At 41.4% G+C, this 20,326-nt stretch overlaps 3 protein-coding genes across 3 annotated transcripts in view; all 3 read left to right on the forward strand.

Moving 5' to 3' along the window:
- The window catches only part of Dnah3 (dynein heavy chain 3, axonemal), a 40,131-nt gene extending 29,864 nt beyond the window's left edge, over window positions 1-10,267 (forward strand). The window contains exons 38-52 of the mRNA XM_017158839.3: window positions 444-1,840; window positions 2,122-2,269; window positions 2,538-2,748; window positions 3,029-3,163; window positions 3,232-3,404; window positions 4,001-4,168; window positions 4,739-5,298; window positions 5,716-5,890; window positions 5,993-6,165; window positions 6,408-6,890; window positions 7,269-7,448; window positions 7,499-7,658; window positions 7,712-8,121; window positions 8,772-8,982; window positions 9,584-10,267. Of these exons, the coding sequence (XP_017014328.2) occupies window positions 444-1,840; window positions 2,122-2,269; window positions 2,538-2,748; window positions 3,029-3,163; window positions 3,232-3,404; window positions 4,001-4,168; window positions 4,739-5,298; window positions 5,716-5,890; window positions 5,993-6,165; window positions 6,408-6,890; window positions 7,269-7,448; window positions 7,499-7,658; window positions 7,712-8,121; window positions 8,772-8,982; window positions 9,584-9,910 (4,911 nt within the window). The 3' untranslated portion in view covers window positions 9,911-10,267. The remainder of the gene's footprint in view (window positions 1-443; window positions 1,841-2,121; window positions 2,270-2,537; window positions 2,749-3,028; window positions 3,164-3,231; window positions 3,405-4,000; window positions 4,169-4,738; window positions 5,299-5,715; window positions 5,891-5,992; window positions 6,166-6,407; window positions 6,891-7,268; window positions 7,449-7,498; window positions 7,659-7,711; window positions 8,122-8,771; window positions 8,983-9,583) is intronic.
- A 1,152-nt stretch (window positions 10,268-11,419) lies between these two features.
- On the forward strand, window positions 11,420-13,069 carry LOC108068880 (uncharacterized). Its single transcript, XM_017158709.3, has 2 exons — window positions 11,420-11,537; window positions 11,602-13,069. Exons 1-2 carry the CDS (start codon window positions 11,535-11,537, stop codon window positions 12,883-12,885), a joined length of 1,287 nt encoding a protein of 428 aa, XP_017014198.2. The 5' UTR covers window positions 11,420-11,534; the 3' UTR covers window positions 12,886-13,069.
- A 1,005-nt stretch (window positions 13,070-14,074) lies between these two features.
- Window positions 14,075-16,154, forward strand: hoka. Its single transcript, XM_017158712.2, has 3 exons — window positions 14,075-14,220; window positions 15,674-15,757; window positions 15,811-16,154. The coding sequence occupies exons 1-3, from the start codon at window positions 14,175-14,177 to the stop codon at window positions 16,089-16,091; spliced, it is 411 nt and encodes a 136-aa protein (XP_017014201.1). The 5' UTR covers window positions 14,075-14,174; the 3' UTR covers window positions 16,092-16,154.
- Window positions 16,155-20,326: the final 4,172 nt, after the last annotated feature.

The following is a 20,326-nucleotide window of genomic DNA, read 5'->3' on the forward strand; positions in this document are numbered from 1 at the left end:
AAAAGCAAAAAAAGTAGCCACCAGATGGATTTGGTGACAAATAAACTATAAAAAAAATAACATTTTTTTTAAGTCAATAGAAAAGCATAAAAATGAAATACCAAGTTTAAGATACCTAAAATGCTTCGTATAAAATCATATTTCCATTTAAAATTTAAAAATATGTTAAATATTTTGAATTTTTAGTATTTACATGTATAATAATTTGTGGCCTAAATATTTTTTTAAAATTTGGAAAGTTAATGATATTTTATCAAAATTATTTTTTTCAAAAAGTTAAGTTTGGTTATTAAATGGCCATATTTGCCATCACTGACTACACGAAAGGTAAATGTATTTTTGGCAAAACTCAAAATGCAACTCCCTTGGCCAAATCCCTTTGCACAAAAACAAAAAAACCTTCGATGAGTGTTAACTAACCCCAGATGTAATCCCCACCGCAGGGCAAGGTTCTGGACACGCTGCCCAGTGAGGTGTACGCCTACTACATCGATCGAATACGAGAGCAACTGCACATCGCACTGGCCTTCTCGCCCATCGGCGACTCCTTCAAGGAGCGCATTCGCGTTTATCCTTCGCTAATCAACTGCTGCACCATCGACTGGTATATGCCATGGCCTGAGGAGGCTCTATCCCGGGTGGGAGTCTACTTCGTGACCTCGATGCATCTGAATCGGCCGCATGGAGAGCAGGAACAACAGGAGCAGCAGGTTCAGCAGACCAAGGACCCCGCCGATCCTGACCAGGAGGAGCAGGTGCGTCGCGAAACTGTTGATGGGGATAGAGAGCTAACCAAATTGGAGGCCGACCTGGTGGACTGCGTCATGTACTTCCATCAATCCGTGGTGGATGCCAGTGAAAAGTGTTACCTAGAGTTGAATCGCCGGAATTATGTGACACCCTCTGCATATTTGGAGTTACTGAAAGCCTTTCGCACTTTCTATACCCGAAAGCTGGACGAGATTACCCGTCTCAGAGATCGTTATACCACAGGTCTGGAGAAACTTGACTTTGCCGCCGGTCAGGTGGGTGAAATGCAAACGAATCTGTATGATTTGCAGCCCAAGTTGAAAGTGCTTTCCGAGGAAACGGATCGGATTATGGTGAACATAGAACGTGAGACGGCGGAGGCGGAGAAAAAGAAGGAAGTGGTGGGTGCGGATGAAGCGGCGGCCAATGAAGCTGCCGCCGCAGCTCAGGCCATCAAAGATGATTGTGAAACTGACTTGGCCGAGGCCATTCCCGCCATGGAGGCAGCTTTGGAGGCCTTGAATACCCTAAAACCAGCTGATATTTTCATAGTGAAATCCATGAAGAATCCTCCTTACGGTGTTAAACTAACCATGGAGGCTGTCTGTGTTATCCGAGGCATCAAACCCGATCGAAAGCCAGATCCCAGTGGCCACATGGTTGAGGACTACTGGGGTCCCTCAATGCGCATGCTCAGCGACATGAAGTTCCTGGATTCGTTAAAAACCTTTGACAAAGATAACATACCACCGCCCATTATAAAAAGGATTCGAGAAAAGTACATAGCAGATCGTGATTTTGTGCCGGAGAAAATCAAGGCGGCTTCTATGGCCTGCGAGGGCATTTGCCGCTGGGTGAGGGCCATGGATGTCTATGATAAGGTGGCCCGGATAGTAATGCCCAAAAAGGCTGCCTTGGCTGAGGCCGAGGGAGAGCTTTCCCAGCAAATGGAGAAGCTGAATGCCAAACGAGCTGAGCTACAGGTTATTCTGGACAAACTGCAGAAGCTCAACGACTTCTTTGCGGAGAAATCACGCGAAAAGAAGCGATTAGAGGATGAGATTGACAATTGCGAGAAAAAGTTGAACAGGTGAGAGGTAAAGTCCGATATAACATATCGAACTTAAGATCATATCGAAAATATCGTACATTTTGAAATATCGAAATTTTATGAATCGAAAAATATCGCATTTAAAGTCAAAATATGGAAATTACAAATTTAATGTGGTTCGATATATTGAACCCAATATCGATGTATCACAACAAAATATTAAAATTTATATTTATATCGATCTTTGTGTAAATATCGATACATCATCGATAACATGACATATTCTAAATTTTCTATTAATCTTTAACTCTTATTTTCAGAGCTGAAAAGCTTCTAGGAGGCCTTGGAGGCGAAAAGACTCGCTGGTCAGAGGCGGCCAAGAATCTGCACGAATCCATTAGCAACATTGTGGGCGATGTCCTGCTCGCCGGCGGTTGCACCGCTTACCTCGGCTATTTTACCACGGAGGTGAGTTTTCGGTTTGCTTTTACATATGTCCTTGTCCAGCGATGACAGCTAATGGTCCACGCCCCCGGTTCCCCGTTCTCCATTCTCTGGAAGCTTTTCCATAAAGGTTTTTAATATGCATGAGCACGTGACATTGATTTTTCTCTCCATTTTGCTTTGGTCCTTTTCAATTTGCCCGCTTTTTAGACGGCTGACAGGACATTTTCCTCTCGCTTTATATACATTTAGCATACATATTTAGCTAAAAACCTCTGTACTTTGTTTCTAGTACCGTGTTAATATTCTGGACGACTGGAATGCCCTGTGCCTGCGCAAACACATCCCCAGCAGCGAAACCTTTTCGCTGGCCACCACTTTGGGTCATCCGATGACGATTCGAGCCTGGTCCTTGGCTGGTTTGCCGGCAGATAACTTTTCAGTGGAAAACGGCATCATAGTGACCAACTCCAGTCGCTACTCTCTGCTCATCGATCCGCAGGGTAGGTGTTTCTTAAAAAAAATAAATGGAATAGTAAAATTTATAACAGCAAATTGAATTTGAAAATGCACATTACATTATTGAATTAAATATAATATTAATAAAAAACATATTTAATTTGAAAAGATTTTGTAAAAAATTAAATCCAAAGTTGAAAATCCTTAAATTAACTATTAATTGTTATTGCTAATTATTATCATTATTTATTTTATTTTATTTGAGTATAAAATCTTTGAATTTACTTCAGTAAATCTTTCCTATATTATTTTGATTTTTTTCAGTCCAAGCCAACAAATGGATCAAGAACATGGAGAAGAACAATAACTTGAAGGTGATCAAGCAGAGTGATGCCAACTATATGCAAGTTTTAGAGGTGGCCATAACCTTTGGCCAACCCGTGCTCATCGAGAATGTGGGTGAGTTCTGGTTAGGAGTTATTCCATACCCAACATAATTTCCATTCTTTATCTCCGCTTACGAACAGGTGAGAAGCTCGACTCGAATCTGACGCCCATTTTGGAGAAGAACATCATCAAGCACAAGGGCGGTCTGTTTATCAAGAGCGGCGACCAAATGATAGAATACAATCCCAACTTTCGTCTTTACATAACGACCTGTCTCCGCAATCCGCGTTATCCGCCGGAAGTGATGGTTATGGTAAGTTGTACTAAAAAAAAATGGGAAAAATAGAGATGGGTTGGGATAATGGGGAACTCCAGTCTGCAGTCTTCAGTCTGCGGCAATGATGACGTTAGTTGTGTAATAAAACGACCAACTTAAATTGATATATTTGGGAGGATGCGAGATGCAGCAGGCGGCAGGGAATATGCAAATTTTCGTTGGCATTGACGATGATGTGGATGTGGATGTGGCTCTGGATGTGGAATGGTGATGTACGTGTCTGCATAACTAGCAGCCAAAGCCCCAACATCGAGGACATCTATCCCAATGCTCCTGCTCATCCTACTGCTCCTCCGACTCCTCCTTCTCGACGTGTTTATAAAATTTTTCCAGCTTTTCGCTCCTGCTGCTGCCGTTTTTTATGCTGCAACTGTTGTCAGCAGTTTTCCTTTTAACCATCTCTATATTTTAGCCACCCACCCACAATTTTTCTCTCTCCTTTTTTGTGGCACATTGTGTGTTTATTTTGAGTTTTCCTTCCATTTTACGTGCCACCACTACCCATACTAGCATATACCATTCCATACTGATCCTTTCGTGCCTGCCTTCTCCATTTTGTCTCCTCTGTTTAGGTAACAGTATTAAATTTCATGATAACGGAACAGGGATTACGCGAACAATTGCTGGCGATTGTGGTGGCTCACGAGCGTCCCGATTTGCAAGAGAAGAAGGAACAATTGATTATTGAGTCCGCAAGGAATCGTGATGCATTGTACACCATCGAATCGAAGATATTAGAGGTAAGGCTCTTTGGCTTGGCTTGGCTTGGCTTGGCTGCTCCTGCTCCAGTTCGTCCTGCTGATTCTGGTCCTTCTGCTGATGCTGCTGCTACTGCTGTTGGCATAATAAATGTTTTTATTCCCTCCTCACATGCTCTTTGAGCACTCCGGCAGTTTCCATTCCAATCCGTTGGCCATGCTCCGCAGATTCAATTAGAGAACCGGCTAGCAATTTATGCTTTTGTGCCTGGCCAATGACAATTCAATTAACTGGAAGCAGGACGCTTAAATCGCAACTGTTTTTTACATAAAATATAGATCATAAATTTAGCTTGCAATAATAATAATAATAAGATCTTTACAACCTCAAAATTATGCAAATTAGATTTATTAAAATAAAGCAAAAATAGAATATTACAAGCAATATTATATTAAAATATCCAAAAACATTATTAAAAGTCAAAAACATTTTTAATTTAAAAGTTATAATTAAAAATTTTATCATAAGTCAAAAACATTTTTAAAACATTAAAAAAAACATTTAGTCCTCTTTTCCCATTCTGATATTAGTTTATTTGTATTATTTCTTAGGTTCTTTCCACCTCGGAAGGCAACGTCTTGGAGGATGAGAACGCCATCAACATCCTTTCGTCGAGTAAAATCCTTTCAGAGGACATTCAAGAGAAGCAAGTGATTGCGGTTGCCACAGAAATCGAGATCGATGCTGCTCGACAGCAATATATTCCGGTGTCCAAGCACTCGGCCATTCTGTTTTTCTGCATCAGCGAACTGGCGAATGTGGATCCCATGTACCAGTACTCTTTGTCCTGGTTCCTCAATCTCTTTGTCAACACAATCTTGAAGGCACCAAAATCCGATCAATTGAGCGAACGTTTGAAGAACCTCAATGATTATTTCACCAAGTCCATTTATACAAATGTGTGTCGCTCTTTGTTTGAGAAGGATAAACTGGTCATCTCCTTGGTCATGTGCCTGGGTATCCTCGTCTCACAGGGTCGCGTGGAGAAGGGAGCGTTGCTCTTCTTCCTCACGGGAGGCATTGGTTACAAGAAAATTCCGGCGAATCCCTTGGGGTCTTGGCTGCCCGATAAATCCTGGGCGGCCATCTGCAGGTCAGCGGATCTGGAAGGGTAAGATGGGGAACATAAATGCATTAAAAGAATGCTGAAAAGTATTTTTTTAAACTTTTTTTTTGAAATTCAATTGATTTTTTTCTAGGAAATTAAAACAGTTTTAGGAAATATTTATGCTAATTATGTCTCGTGACAATATTAATTTTAGAAAGTATCTTTATCTTTATTGTCTCATACAATTTTATCTTGAAAAGAAGTAATTTTTCAATAATTTAATATTTTTAAAAAACCATACTTTAAAATTGTGAATATAAATATAATATAATTTAATATTAAAATACTTTATTTGTGTCATGGAAAAGTTTATATTTTCCTGTAAGTTTATTTAAATATTATTTAATATCCCACTAAGTTTTCCTCTGTGCAGATTGATGAATCTTCCTTAATTTTCTCTCCCCTTGTTTTCCTCCTCAGCCTCAAGAACCTGCCCCAGATGATGGAGACCCATGCTGATGCCTGGCACGCCTTCTACGATGCGAGCAATCCCGACCAGCTGCAGCTGCCGGCGCCGCACAACGCGGTGAACGACATGTACTTCCTGATCGTCATCAAGGCTCTCCGGCCGGACAAGTTGGTGCCCGCCGTGCGGGTAAGTTGAGCCCCCAAAAATCCCCCTCGAATGCCCCTTGGGCGGAGGAGTGCACATTTAATATCATATCCCCCTCCCCATCCCCCATCGGGTTTTTGTCAGGCTTTCATTACGCGCAACCTGGACCGCTCGTTTGTGGAGCCGCCACCCTTCGATTTGGCGGCCTCGTTCGCGGATAGCTCGCCGAAAATTCCGCTGGTGTTCCTGCTCTCGGCCGGATCGGATCCCATGGCCAGTCTCTTCATGTTCGCCAAACAACGCAACATGTACGACAAGTAAGTTAATTAACGAGAGTGGTGGCTCATATTTCCGTGTCCGATGTGGATGGGTGATGGGATGGGATGTGGATGAGGATGTGGGTGCCATGCCGATGGTGATGCTGCCGGTGGTAAAGGTGGCTTGTTTTCGATTAAGCGCGACATGTGCGCCTTGTCGATATATGTATTCCATATCCCCATTCCCCTGCTGCTTTCCTTTAAAGAAATTTATGCTAAGCACCTTTTGGTCCCGAAAACAGATTGAAAACCATCTCGCTGGGCCAAGGACAAGGTCCGCGGGCGGAGAAGATGATCACGGAGGCGGCGCGACATGGCCAGTGGGTGGTGCTGCAGAATTGTCATGTGGCCATCAGCTGGATGGGCGATTTGGAGAGGATTTGCAACGATACCACCTTGACGGACGGGGCCAATCACGACTATCGTTTGTGGTGCACCTCGTACCCGAGTGCCGTCTTCCCTGTTTCGGTACTCCAGAATTCCGTGAAGATGACAAACGAACCGCCCAAGGGACTGAGGGCCAATATGCATCGCTCTTTTACCTCGGATCCGTTAATGAGGGATAAGTTCTTCACCAACGCCTTCCTATTCTCGGATAGCGCGAACAAGTGCTGGCTGAGGGGGGTCTTCGCCTTGGTATTCTTCCATGCCGTCGTCCAGGAGAGGAGGGAGTTTGGTCCCCTGGGATGGAACATCCCCTACGAGTTCAATGAGTCGGATTTGAAGTAAGCAAATAAAACCTATTTTTTAATTAAACATTTAGAAATCTAACTATTTTTAATAGAATTTTTGGAAAAACTTTATATAATTTTTTTAAATTTATTTTTTTTATATTATTGAATTTAATTTTATAATTTTATAGAGGTATACCTATTGCCTTATATTTATTGCCTATACTTAAAACCAGAGTTTACTTTTTATTGCTCGGTTTTACTGTTAAATTTTTATTACTAAACGACATTCGGTGAAATGTAAACTGAATACTAATAGCATGTTAAATTATACAAATTAACTTTATAAAACTGGTTATTGGGACACTGATATTTGATTAGAGCTTTTTATAAACCGAATTTATATTTTTTACATTATATTTTCTTTTTCAGAATTTCACTGTTGCAGCTGAAGATGTTCATCACACAAAGTCAGAGTATTCCTTTCCGAGGACATGTTTATTTGACGGGAGAATGCAATTATGGAGGTCGAGTTACGGATGATAAGGATCGTCGTTTGATATTATCGCTACTTAACATGATATATAATCCCAATACCATAGAAGAGGATAAGTAAGTCGAGTTCCTAATTTTAATAATAAATATTAATTCATTTTTTTTAGCTATGCTTTGTCTCAGTCTGGAAACTATCTGGTTCCCCTGAGTCCCACTCGTTTGAACTCCATAGAGTATGTGTCCAGTTTCCCGTTGAGTCCGCATCCGGAGGTTTATGGACTGCATGAAAATGCGGACATTAATCGTAATGTCAAGGAAACCAATGCCGTAAGTCCTTACAAAATAAATTTTAAATATTTATTTATATTTATTTTCCACAGCTCATTAGTGGCGTTTTGCTGACCCAAACGGATCTGATGGCCTCGGTGAAGGCCAGTTCCTCGGGCGGCGCCAAGGAGGATCCGGCCATAGCCATTTGCAAGCAGGTGCTGAGCCAGCTGCCCGAGGAATTCGACATCGACGAGGTCTCCAAGACATATCCCGTGATCTACACCAATTCGATGAACACCGTGCTCCGCCAGGAACTGATTCGCTTCAACCGCCTGCTCTCGTACATCCGCAAGAGCCTGGTCAACGTGGGCAAGGCGGTGGTCGGCCAGATTGCGATGATACCCGAGCTGGAGCGAACACACGCCTCGATGGTCATTGGCAAGCTGCCGGCGGACTGGCTGAAGAAAAGCTATCCGTCGCTTAAGCCATTGGGCAGCTACGTGAGCGACCTTCTGGCCCGGTGAGTCCTCCAGTTCCCTAGCCCTTTGGTGAAGTCATGTTTGTGCACTCTAAAAAAATTGCAAATTAGCAAATTATTTTTTTTTATGTGCACTTGTGGTTTTTAATATATTTATTGAACTTCATAGAAGTTTTTGAAAAGTATAAATATTTTTGATAATTATTTCAGTATCTTTTGCTAATATGTTTTTTTTTTAAATATTATTTTATATTTTTTAAAACCTAATTATTTATTTTTCCAAGTGCACTTGTAGTATTTCTAGACATTCGGACCGCCATCAATGGCATTGTGTATTGAGCTGAGTTGCCAGTAATGCCGCGTGCGCCCTGCTACGAGTTATATTCGTTTCGTTTTCGTTCCTTTCGTTCTTTGCCTCAATTGTGCAAATATAATAAATGTATACGGCACACACATCCGATGCTCTTCCTCCTGTGGTTGCCACTGCCACTGCCATTCATGGCAAAAATCTTATTTGCTTTTGACATCAAAGGACGAATGCTGTTTGTGTGCTCCCGCTCCTGCTTTGTGTGCATTCCCATTCCCAGTCCCTTTTCCAATGCCCAATACCCTCTGCCCATTGTTGTCGCATGTTTAATATTTATTAATAAATTGAAAAATAAGATAACTCTCTTCCCACAACCATTCCGCAGGTTGGCCTTCTTCCAGGATTGGATAGACAACGGCGAACCGATGGTCTATTGGATATCCGGCTTCTACTTCACCCAGTCCTTCATCACCGGCGTGCTGCAGAATTACTCGCGAAAGAATCGCTTCCAGATCGACATGATCTTGATCGAGTTTGCGGTGACCAAGTTCGAGGTGCAGGTCCCTGGAACTCCCGAGGTGGGAGCCTACATCCGGGTGAGTCGTTATTAGCCAACTTATTATGCAAACAAAAACAGATACGAATAGAACTCTGCTGAAACGAGTTTATAATTTTATTTAATTCCCACACACGCAACAGGAACAAAAAGAGGTCAACGATGAGACCAAGTTTATTCAAGTAAGACTATTTTTAAGCACACACGTTTCCTGCACTGCCTGCTAATTAGACATTAGCTAATAATAATTAATTTGGTTAAAATATAACCCACTTTATCAGTTGAATAACATTAAAATTATTCTATAAAATAAATGATGTTTTGCTTTTCTTTTAGGTTTTTATGAAGGTTTTGTTTTAGGAATCGTATTGAATTAAATATTGTATTTTCCCAAGCTAAAAAATTATAAAAAGTTCGAAATGTTTTATGAAATCTTATAATTTTATTTAGAGATTTATAAAGCTTTCAAATATTTATTTTGAGTTGTTCTTTAATTTAGAACAATACTACTTTTCTTCTCAGAGTTAGATAAACTATTTATTTTCGGTATTATGGGTTTTTATGATTATAGGTAATGGGTTTAGAATTTTGTACATTAAATTAAGTTTTCTTTCTTTTACTTATACAATTTTTTTCTGCAGGGAATTTTCATAGAGGGCGCTCGTTGGAATCGCAAGACCAAGGAGGTGGACGAATCCTTCTCTAAGATCCTGTTTGACACCCTGCCGGTTATTTACCTACGGCCTGTGCTGAAAGCCCTGGAGGATCTGCCTCGATCCACCGGCGGCGCTGCTGAGCCGGAGGCCATCTACGATTGTCCCGTTTACAAGACCAGCGAACGGAGGGGCGTCCTCTCGACCACCGGCCATTCGACCAATTTCGTGATGTACCTGCAGCTCAGATGCTCCCGGAAGCCGATGCATTGGATTAACCGGGGCACCGCCTGCCTCTGCCAGCTGGACGACTGATGGGGATCCAGATCCTGGAACTATTTATGTTTTTTCTCGCCGGCACAAAGGACCGCCAGTCGTCCCATCTATATGCAGATATACATTTTGATTTTGTTCCGTTTGATTCCGCCGCATCCCAGGAAGCCCCAAAAGCGAACTGTCGTATTTATTTTGTGTGCTTCACCCAGGGGGCAATGTGGCAAGATGGTGGGGCATTTTCATGATGATGATGATGCTGATTGCCAGATATAAATTAAATATGCACAGTACTATACAGCCTGGCTGTGGAAATACATACAGATATATATTTTTTATGTGCGCCATTTACAAATGAATAAACGAAAGAATAAAGCCCCCCGAATGCTGTGTGAATATATTTGAAATTGAGACCATTTTTTTCGCTGACCAGGAAATAAAGTTAATGAAAGAAAGATTTCGGTGTTTCGTGCGCAGTTTAAATCTGAATTACAAGAACGCTTTCGTACACTCAGTTACACACAACAGGATGTAATACACGAATGATATAACGTATGGGGGAATATAGAATATAAAAAGCACATTCCATTCTATTCTTATAACCCATCTACATATCAAAACGCTTTTAGACAGACAGACCACTCGAGGTTCCATTGCCATTCGTCGAGAGGTGCTCCATCATCCGTTCTCAAACTCATTCTCATCGCCAGAATGGATTTACTATGGGAATCCATATTCCTCTAAGCCATCCAATCGCTGTGAGTGGGAGATTGTTAAGCTTATCCGCGAGATTTATGGCCTGCCTGCCGCTCAATTGGAGCATCTACGCCATTTAAATTTAAAATTATAAATTGAAAAATGGAAAAGTCGATGGCGAACTCTTAAATCATGCCTCTATTAATAGCCTCCTAATAAAGCGTGGCGAGCGAAATAGCCGAAAATAGCAACACTCCATTCTCAAGTCTTAAAAAACTTAAAGCTCAAGTCTCTAGTCCATCAAGTATCAAAGCATATCAATCGAGAGATCTTGGCCTTAAACGTTCGATCGAGAGCCTCCAAAAATACACGACTTCCGCTTGCAATTACCAATGGTAATGGATTGTCACAAATGTATCCGATCTATACAATACCAGATACCACATATCATATATGCTAGACATAAACCGATGCAAATAATCGAGACAATCGAAGAGCCCTCGACCATTGTTATGCCTACGAATCTACAAAAATCTACGAAATCTACAAGTCTACGAATCTACGAAGAATACCAATATACAAATCTACGGACTCTTTGTTTACTTTCGTTTTGTCCGCTGGCAGTTGGCCGCGCTAATCATCTTTTATGGCCAGCTAGAGTTCAATTGGTGCTTGAGACACTTTTTGACAATAGCAACTAGACAAGATCCAAGATCGGAGCTTCATCAGAGACCCCAAGAAGAAGAAGAAGCCATCGATCGATGCGGTAGTCCGTTCATCGCTTACCAACCGGTTTCCTCTGCGATCATCGTAGCTCATCTCATCTCCACTGATCTCAAAGTGAATGGACATCGGCCAGTTGAGAACTTTTCGCCTCAGTTTGTGTATAAATAGTGTCGTTGGGTCTGGTTTGGAAACAGAATCAACTTTGGATTAATCTAGCAGACATCGTCTTGGATCTTCTGGAAAAATGGTTAGTTCTTTTGCAGAGGTGATCCTTGGAGCAGGACTAATCAACCCATTTCCGCTCTCCCCAGAAATTCTTTGTCATTGCCTTTGCTGTGATCGCAGCTGCCTCGGCGGCCTCCATTGCCACGGATTACCTGCCGCCGGTGGACAACAACCTGGAAGAAGCTTCCGAGGCCATCGCCGTGGAGACTCCTCTGGCCGATGATGGTTACCGCTACAAGACCGTGCGTCGCCTCAAGCTGCGCCACCGTCGTTATGTCAGTGAGCTGCCCTCTGGAGAGTATCTGCCCCCAGCTGAGGAGGCCGCCTCTGAGGTTGTTGGTGTAGAGACTCCCCTGGCTGATGATGGTTACCGTTACAAGACCGTCCGTCGTGTGATCCGTCGTCGTCGTGATGTTAACGAGCTTTCTGCTGAGTACCTGCCCCCTGTTGAGGAAGCCGCCTCTGAGGCTGTGGCTGTTGAGACTCCCCTGGCTGATGATGGCTACCGTTACAAGACCGTTCGCCGTGTGATCCGTCGTCGTCGTGACGTCAACGAGCTGCCCTCCGGTGAATACCTGCCCCCAGCTGAGGAGGCCGCCTCCGAGGTTGTGGAGACTCCCCTGGCTGCCGATGGTTACCGCTACAAGACCGTTCGCCGTGTGATCCGTCGTCGTCGTGATGTGAACGAGCTGCCTTCTGGAGAATACCTGCCCCCAGCTGAGGAGGCTTCCGAGGTTGTTGCCGTCGAGACTCCCCTGGCCGATGATGGATACCGCTACAAGACTGTCCGCCGTGTGATCCGTCGTCGTCGTGATGTCAGCGAGCTGTCCCCCGAATACCTGCCCCCTGTTGAGGAAGCCGCCTCCGAGGTTGTGGAGACCCCTCTTGCTGATGATGGATACCGTTACAAGACCGTCCGCCGAGTGATCCGTCGCCGTCGTGATGTGAATGAGCTGCCCTCCGCTGAATACCTGCCCCCAGTTCAGGAGGCTTCCGAGGCCATCGCTGTGGAGACTCCCCTGGCCGATGATGGTTACCGTTACAAGACCGTCCGTCGCCTGAAGCTGCGTCACCGTCGTGATGTGAACGAGCTGTCCGCCGAGTACCTGCCCCCCGTTCAGGAGGAGGCTTCCGAGGCTGTTGCCGTGGAGACTCCCCTGGCTGATGATGGCTACCATTACAAGACCGTCCGTCGTGTGATCCGTCGCCGTCGTGATGTCAATGAGCTGCCCTCCGCCGAGTACCTGCCCCCCGCAGAGGAGTCCGTCGCCGCCTCCGCCATCATCGATGTGCCCGCCGAGCAGACCGTCCTGGCCGCCGATGGCTACCGCTACAAGACCGTCCGTCGTCTGAAGCTCCGTCGCCACTAAGCCGCCGATTGTGCCCACTCCCACCGCAGCATTTGAGATTGTCAAGGATGCTTTTCAAAAGAAGAAGAAGTCCTGCCTTTGAAAGTCTCCAGATGAAACTAACCATAAGTCGAGCGTATTAGTCAATTTGAATCCGTTATGAACAACCCGAGTACAAACCCGAATTAACAATAATAAACATTTTTAAACAAAAAACTTTGCAACTCTTTTCCTTTTGCCAAAAATATTTATGGCACATCAAATGTTGTCTATAAGTCCTAACATATCTTATAGCATTTGATTAACCCACAACATTTGTTGCTTTTTAAGCATACCTGTTTCAAACCAAGAACATGATTGGGTATCTAAAATATTACCTTCACTATCTTACCTAACAATGAAGTCAAAAACTGGCATTGTGCTTAGATAGACGTACCAATTTAGAGCAAACGCGTTTAGTTTTGGTAGAGAAAAGAACACATCAAAATATTTCTTAAGAGTTATCTAAAGATAGAACAAACTCGTATTGGTTTTATTGAGATAGAGTAGGAAACTAATTTATTTCTTCAAAAGAATAGTTTAGGATTGAACCAGGGAATAATAGAATTTATAATATATTTAAACAAATAAATGGGGCCATTGTTAAAAATCTTAACATAATCTAATTTATTATATGTAAAGTATAATTTTGTTGTAACTTTTAAAAGTCCCCGTCGATATTTCATTAAAAAAAAATTCTTAGGAATGAACCAGCAAAAAATAAAGAATTTATCATATATTTATTTCAAACAAATGAATAGGCAATCGTAAAGATTATTAATTTTATCTAAAGCAAGATTTATTTGTAACTTTGAAAAATCTTCCCTATAAAAGAATATTTATAAGAAACAAAAATGATTGAGAAATATGCATTTTTATTCTGATAAATTGTTATTGGAATAATATAAATTATCATGTATTTATTTTTAGAAATATTATTTTTATACAAGACCTGGAAATATATAAGTACTATAATTTATTTCTTAGTTTTAACAATCTTAAAAATATATTTATATTTTTCCAGTGTTGCTGACCTCAGACTTATCACATATCGAGAGAAAAAGAGAGCCCTCTAATCTTATCTGCAGCCGATAAGGAGCGCTGCGATAAGATACTCGCACCTGCCATCGAATGCAATCACGCACAGGTTTTTAGTTCCACTTTGGAGTTGACGACGTGCGCGTTACAAACTTGGCTAACAGCTGAAGCAGCGAAGAGAAGTTTTTTGGAAGAACCAAACGAACGAACCGAACCGAACGAAAGCGACGGAAATGAAGTTGGCTAAGAAGTGCTCCACCTACTTGGTGATATGCTTGGGTAAAGTTCTGCATGCTCGTTTGAATCTGTTGAGTTTTGAGTGCCAGCCAGAGATACGCAGCGTATCTGGTGGATATGTAGCTCTAGTGTGGGTGTATTGTGTATCTACACTCAAAAAAAAATTTTAGAAAATCGCCTATGGATTTGCTTTACTGGCGATTTTTTTCTATATTTCTGGAATATTTCTTGAATTTAATGAATTTTGATTAATTGGAAGAAAATTTTCTTTACCAGTAGAAAATTTTTTTATTTTAAAGAAAAAAATCGCCAGTGAAGCAAATCCATAGGCGATTTTCTAAAATTCAGGGCGATTCATTTTCTGAGTGTATGTGAGACTAAGCTGCATTATAATGTGCTGGTGATGTTGCAACCAAAGGATCTCGGAGGTGTGGGGGCGTTTTAACGGCCCAACTTCAGCAATTGGAGACCTTAACGATGAGTAACTGGGCCAAGTGTGCGTCATACAGGAAAAACTCTACAAAAATGTGTGTGTTTCTGCTTATCAGTGCGATTCAGATAAGCACTGTGTTTACTCATTGTTGCCCCAACACTTGGTGGGTTTTAATTTCAGGGCGTGGTGAATCAGTGAGCTTAGGAGAAAATCATATAAATTTGAACAAATAAATCCCGCATCATTTCCATTTCATGCAATTTTGATTAGGCCAAAAGTACAATGCCCTAAAAACCGGAAGTGGCCAAAGCTCGGTAATTATTTCGCATATAAATTATGAAATATGTTAAACGCACAAAAAATGGATGAAAACAATTAATTTCGGTTAGCGGCTGGCCAACGAAACTCGGTCGCACTCTTAGCCACATCCATTTGGCGGATTGCTTTCTGTCACAGTTCCCCGTCCGTAAATCTCCATGAATAACCTAATCGAATCGAGGGGGAAATCAATACTGTGTTTTCCATATCGACAACTAAATCCGTTTAATATTTCATGCGCAAAATATGCCGAATGAGCTGAACCAAAACAAATAGATGAGCAGCGAGCACACACATAAAATATTATTAATTAAAAATACATTTTGATAATTTTTACGTGAAATCGAGTCTGACATCCGCAATGGAAACAATGGAGGAAGAATTTATCACATTTATCATTCCAAGTTGGCGCGCGCTCGAAGTTTTTTCTGTTGATTTTGGCTTGGCTCTCTCTGCTGTTAAACATTTTCTCAATAATTAATTGTTAATATCTTAACAAGTCTTCGCGGCAGCCGAAGATCTATATGATGAATGGTCTTGGTGTTGTTTCAATGAGTTCCGTTTGGCTCGCTTTACGGCTTGTGGGGTTGATGGTTGAGGCTTCAAAGCCAATGCCGCGAAAGCAGCGGGCCACCTTCGACCACACGCGGTGATAGATGGTTAAAAAAAATATATATGTACTCCCAGAAATAAGCTCGAGTGCCCATATGTCTAATATATTTTATTTATAATTTTTTTTTGCAGTTCTGCTGGCTTGCTTTTTGCAGGAAACGGAGGCCACGCGACGTGTGAACCGCGGTCGTCGCACCCTCACCCGCCGATACTTCAGTAAGTAGTGGTGTATTCTAGAAAATATCACTCAGCCGCCTTGTTGTTTTTAGGTGGTCTTGCCATTCCCGGCTGGGCTCTGATCGTTTGTGTGGCCCTGGCTGAACTGCTGGTTGGCGGAGCCTTGTACTTCATCCTGAAAAAGGTGATTCTGGACAAGGAACCCGAGGACACGGCCACCTCTTACACTCCTGCCCAAGGACATACGACGGCCGCCACTACTTATACTCCTGCGCAGACCCATGAGACGGGAGCCACAACCTATACTCCCGCCATTAATCATGAGACGGCTAATGTGACTCCCACGCCCACTCATGCCACTGCCATCGCTTAAGAAGGAGGGTTTTCCAGTGCAAAAGTAACCTAATTCATGACCCCTTTATAAATCCCATTTAAATTTCGCCAATAACTAGCTTTATGCTATGCGAGTTCTGTGCCCTTTGTTTGCCTTCATTTTCGAATAAAATAACATCATTTGTCACTTTGCTGGCGCCAAACTACTCAGTTCACATTTTGTATACAATCTAAACGTTTGTCAAACGATCTATTCGATTCGATTCGCTGGCTTTTAACATTTTATTGCACCGGCTGTGCGGACCAATATATCCGCCCAATATCGATCCAGTTTGTCTACTGATCGTCTGCATCCACACGCAGCACTAATTTATTTGTAATTAAATTAAACTGGTTTGTATAGGTTAAGACTGTTATAGTCTACTTTGAGGATGAAGATCAAAGATCTGTAGGTAATTTAACAAAATATAAGGCATAATTTTGAGGATTTGTGAGAAAAATAGCTCAGCTTTTTTCTAGCTATATATTATTAAATAATTTATTAAATATTTAAGCATTACGTTTAATTCCAAATTTCTATTAAATTATTTTAAACAAAATTTTCTCTAATATGTGAAAGCCTGAAATTTAAATCAATAGATTTTTTTTTAATAAAGTATTCTTTCTATATTTCAAAGGCTTCTAGTTTCGTAGTGCCAAGATTGCATTTGATTATCTCGCTCTCAACCGAAACATTTTACTCTAGATTCAGGAATTGAGCTGTCGTCGCTTTGAGCTGTGTTTTTTGTATCCGAGGCTATATCGCTGACTGATTTCGTTGCCACTTGGGATGCGGCGGCCACTTGATGCCGATGCCGCTCTCTCTCGCTTTTGCCGCTGACAAATCGAAATTTATTATAAACGCAATTGAAAAATCCCCAGTGCGCCACTTGAGCTGGATCTCTAAGCTGCAACACAGTGGAGAAGATCCCATGCCGGGGAATCGGAATCCGAAATCCCGGCCAAGTCAAGGGCCCGGCAGCCAAGTAGCTGTAAATGCCAACAATTGGCGCAACCGAAAGCTTTTCCGAAGCGACGCGCCGTGGGTTGAGGGGGGTTGGTGCTGAGGTGAGGGGGCGGTAACCAAAGCGGATTCCAAAATTGACACAAAACAGACAAAAAGCGAATCGCTTAGGCGCAACCACCCGCAACCGAGGAGTTACCATCCCCATTCCCATCCCCTTACTATCCAGATCCCCACTTTTAGACACGAGTGCAGCGGCAGCCAAAAATTGTGCAACTGGAGCGACACTGGAATGCTGCACTTGAAGAAATATCTTAATATATATTTTCAAGGCATTAATAGGGTTATGATCTTATTAGAACTACAATTTTAGTGACCAACTTTCTATTTTATTTTATCTTAATAATTTTCTTTGATGGTGAACTCTCGCAATAAAATCTAAAATAAATATATATATAAATATATATAAATATATATATATATAAATAAATAACTTACCCGAATAAATCCATTTTAAAAATCATTTATTTTTTTTGTTTGATAAAACGTTATTTTTTAATAAATAATAATTAATCTGTTCTTTTTTTGTTTATAATTAAAATAAATAACTAATTAAAAAAATAAAATTTGACTCAAAATAAAATATTTATTTTCTAAAATTTTACAAAATTAGTTAAATAAAAATCCAGAAACTATATTTCTGAAAAGGAATACATATATTTATTCCTCTAATATTTTATTTATTTTTTTTAGTGCTGGTGAGCCAGCAAGGATTCCTCGCCAGATACTTGGGCTTTCGCAGGAAAGCCACATACAAAATAGTTCTGCCATGCTATATGCTACCGAATGGACTTTCGCCCCGAATGGGAATGCAAACACAGTGCATATGGACGGAGAGAGCGGCACTCCTACAATTGTTGTGGGTCAGCTGGAGCAGAAGCCGTTGTAGCAGGAGTAGCAGTTGTAGCCGGAGGTCCTTGGACGAGCAGGAATCCTGGTTCAGTTGCACTACTCCACTGGACACTTGGCCGGGTTTTAGGCGAGTGTTTGTGGGGTGTTAAAGTTTATCAACATATCGTCAACGTTGTTGTGCTGTTGTTGTGCCCGAGATGTCTGACAACAGTGGCTCATATTTATTTATGGCTCAGCCGGCACTTGTACTCTCCACATGACCCAGACTGGCCGTTGGTTGGATGGATGGATGGAGCAGCACTTGCGGTCGGAGTTTTAGAAGCAATCCTGACAGTTTGGCAGTGTTATCTCGCATTTTTACCGACGCTTTTCTGGGGCTTTAGACATGTACACTTGTTGTAAACAACAACGTTAACAAGGGTTTTCGCCGGGACACTCATAAGCATTCATTGGAAATCCTTTTCGATTTATTTGCGTATTCAAACGGAAACATTTAAAGTGATTGCGGATGCAAATTTCCCTCCCAAGTAGGCAGCACGAAATCGCTTCCCTTTCGAACCCATGGATGCCTTTGCTTTTGCCTTGCTTTTCCTTTCTTTCGGTTGCCTGCTTTCTTTGCTGTGCTTTCACTGCCTGCTTTCTTTCCTTCTTTGTCGGCGTAAGTGAGTGAGTGAGTGTGTGTGGATTTTCAAGATCTGAGCGCGTGCCTGGCAACATTTGTGGTTTTTGCGCAAACTTCACACATTTTCTTATGTGGGGCCTTACCTTTTTTATTGTTGCCAGCGCCATGAGAATTTCAATTTTCACACAGGTGCGCTTGTGTTTGTTGAAAAAATAAATATCAATCATACGCCCCAGTGGCCTCTGTGAGTTTGAGTTCTGGCCCCCCACTAACCGCTTTTATGAGTTCTGTTTAATTTGATATGGATATTTGCTTTAACAATTAGCAGACTGCTCTCCAGATTTTAAACATGAAGTTCTATATATCAGTAGATCAATTTGGTATATATTTCAGCTGCAAACGTGATTTCTTAAGGCAAGTTTTATTCTGACTAAAATAATGATTTCTATGATATCATTTTCCGCGCGTTTTGTTTTGTGATAAAAAATCTTTTTCACTTAATTAGGAATATCTTTTTGGATGAGACTACTGTCAAATCATCAAAATAAAATGAGTAAATTTTGATTTGTTTAATGTTGTTTTCATATTTCCTTTGTTTTAATGTTGCTGATATTTAATTAAATTGCCACGTCATTGGGTCCCATACTAACTGACGGTTTTAAGCTTAAACTTAAATGGTTAGTCATAAGAAAAACAAATAATAAATTAAAATTCCACTTAACTAAAATATGACTAACTTTATTTTTAATTTTAAAAAATGCAAAACAAAATTTCACGTTTTGCATTTTAGGCTACGTTAAACTTATTTCTTCTTAGTGAATTTAAATAGTTATAAGATGGAAACAGACTGATAAGCATTTTAATCGAATTCACTTTAAAAACTAATTTTTGCAATAACTTTACCGTTCTCTCCCCTCCCCCGCAAAATAGAGCGATATAGGCATCTGATCTGTATAGTTATTTCAAACATTCGCAACTCGAAGCTTTTGGCACTTGTGTGCGACTCGCCGCGCTTTTATATGCCCATTAAGTTCGCACTAAACCACTAAAAAAGGCTGTTAATCAGCTGAAATTGCTTGAACAAACGGTATAAAAAAGCCGAATGAAGGGGCTCATCTGCGATCTGTGATCGAGTCAGCTGCTCCACTTGAGCGGTTGTTTATTTTACGACCGTTCATTTCGGCTGTCAGCATGTTAATTACTTTGAGGCAACTACTGGGTATGTGTGATTAATTGGTATATAGACAGATCGCCTCTGTTGACATATCCCCCACTGCCACACTCACAACTGCCACTTGACCAGAGACTGAGATTGCGGCTTATCAGTCAACAAGAAAACCCCTCTAAGTGGTTTAACCGATTGGCCCAGAGTCAATAACAACACTCTGAATGGGGGAGAATTCGTTAAAGCTTAAGCTTCACTTTCACCTTCTCGGCAAGCCATTCAATGGTGTTTATGCAAATTGTCCGGCTGCTCCAACAGCTCTAAAATGCAGCAGTCTGAGGATAAATTTGTAACGAATTACCAATCAATTGACCAACGAAACAAACAAACCGAAACCGAAGCGAACAGAAGCCAGACTTTTGGGTGGAGAGACCGCAAAGGAGGTCTGGGCTGCCTTGTAAAACGATTTGGATTCGGAATTGGGAAATGGAATTGAAATTGCAATGCAACTAAAACTAAAACAAAAACAATTTAAATATAATGGAACCACAACGACTCGGTCTCTTCGAAAGG

This window comes from Drosophila takahashii, chromosome 3L, assembly GCF_030179915.1.
Source record: "Drosophila takahashii strain IR98-3 E-12201 chromosome 3L, DtakHiC1v2, whole genome shotgun sequence".
NCBI lineage: Eukaryota > Metazoa > Arthropoda > Insecta > Diptera > Drosophilidae > Drosophila > Drosophila takahashii.

Coding starts and splice junctions, on each gene's coding strand:
- hoka (XM_017158712.2), top strand. CDS start 14,175: ATGAAGTTGGCTAAGAAGTGCTCCACCTACTTGGTGATATGCTTGG. Junction 14,221..15,673: donor CTACTTGGTGATATGCTTGG/GTAAAGTTCTGC, acceptor TTTTTTTTGCAG/TTCTGCTGGCTTGCTTTTTG. Junction 15,758..15,810: donor CCTCACCCGCCGATACTTCA/GTAAGTAGTGGT, acceptor TGTTGTTTTTAG/GTGGTCTTGCCATTCCCGGC.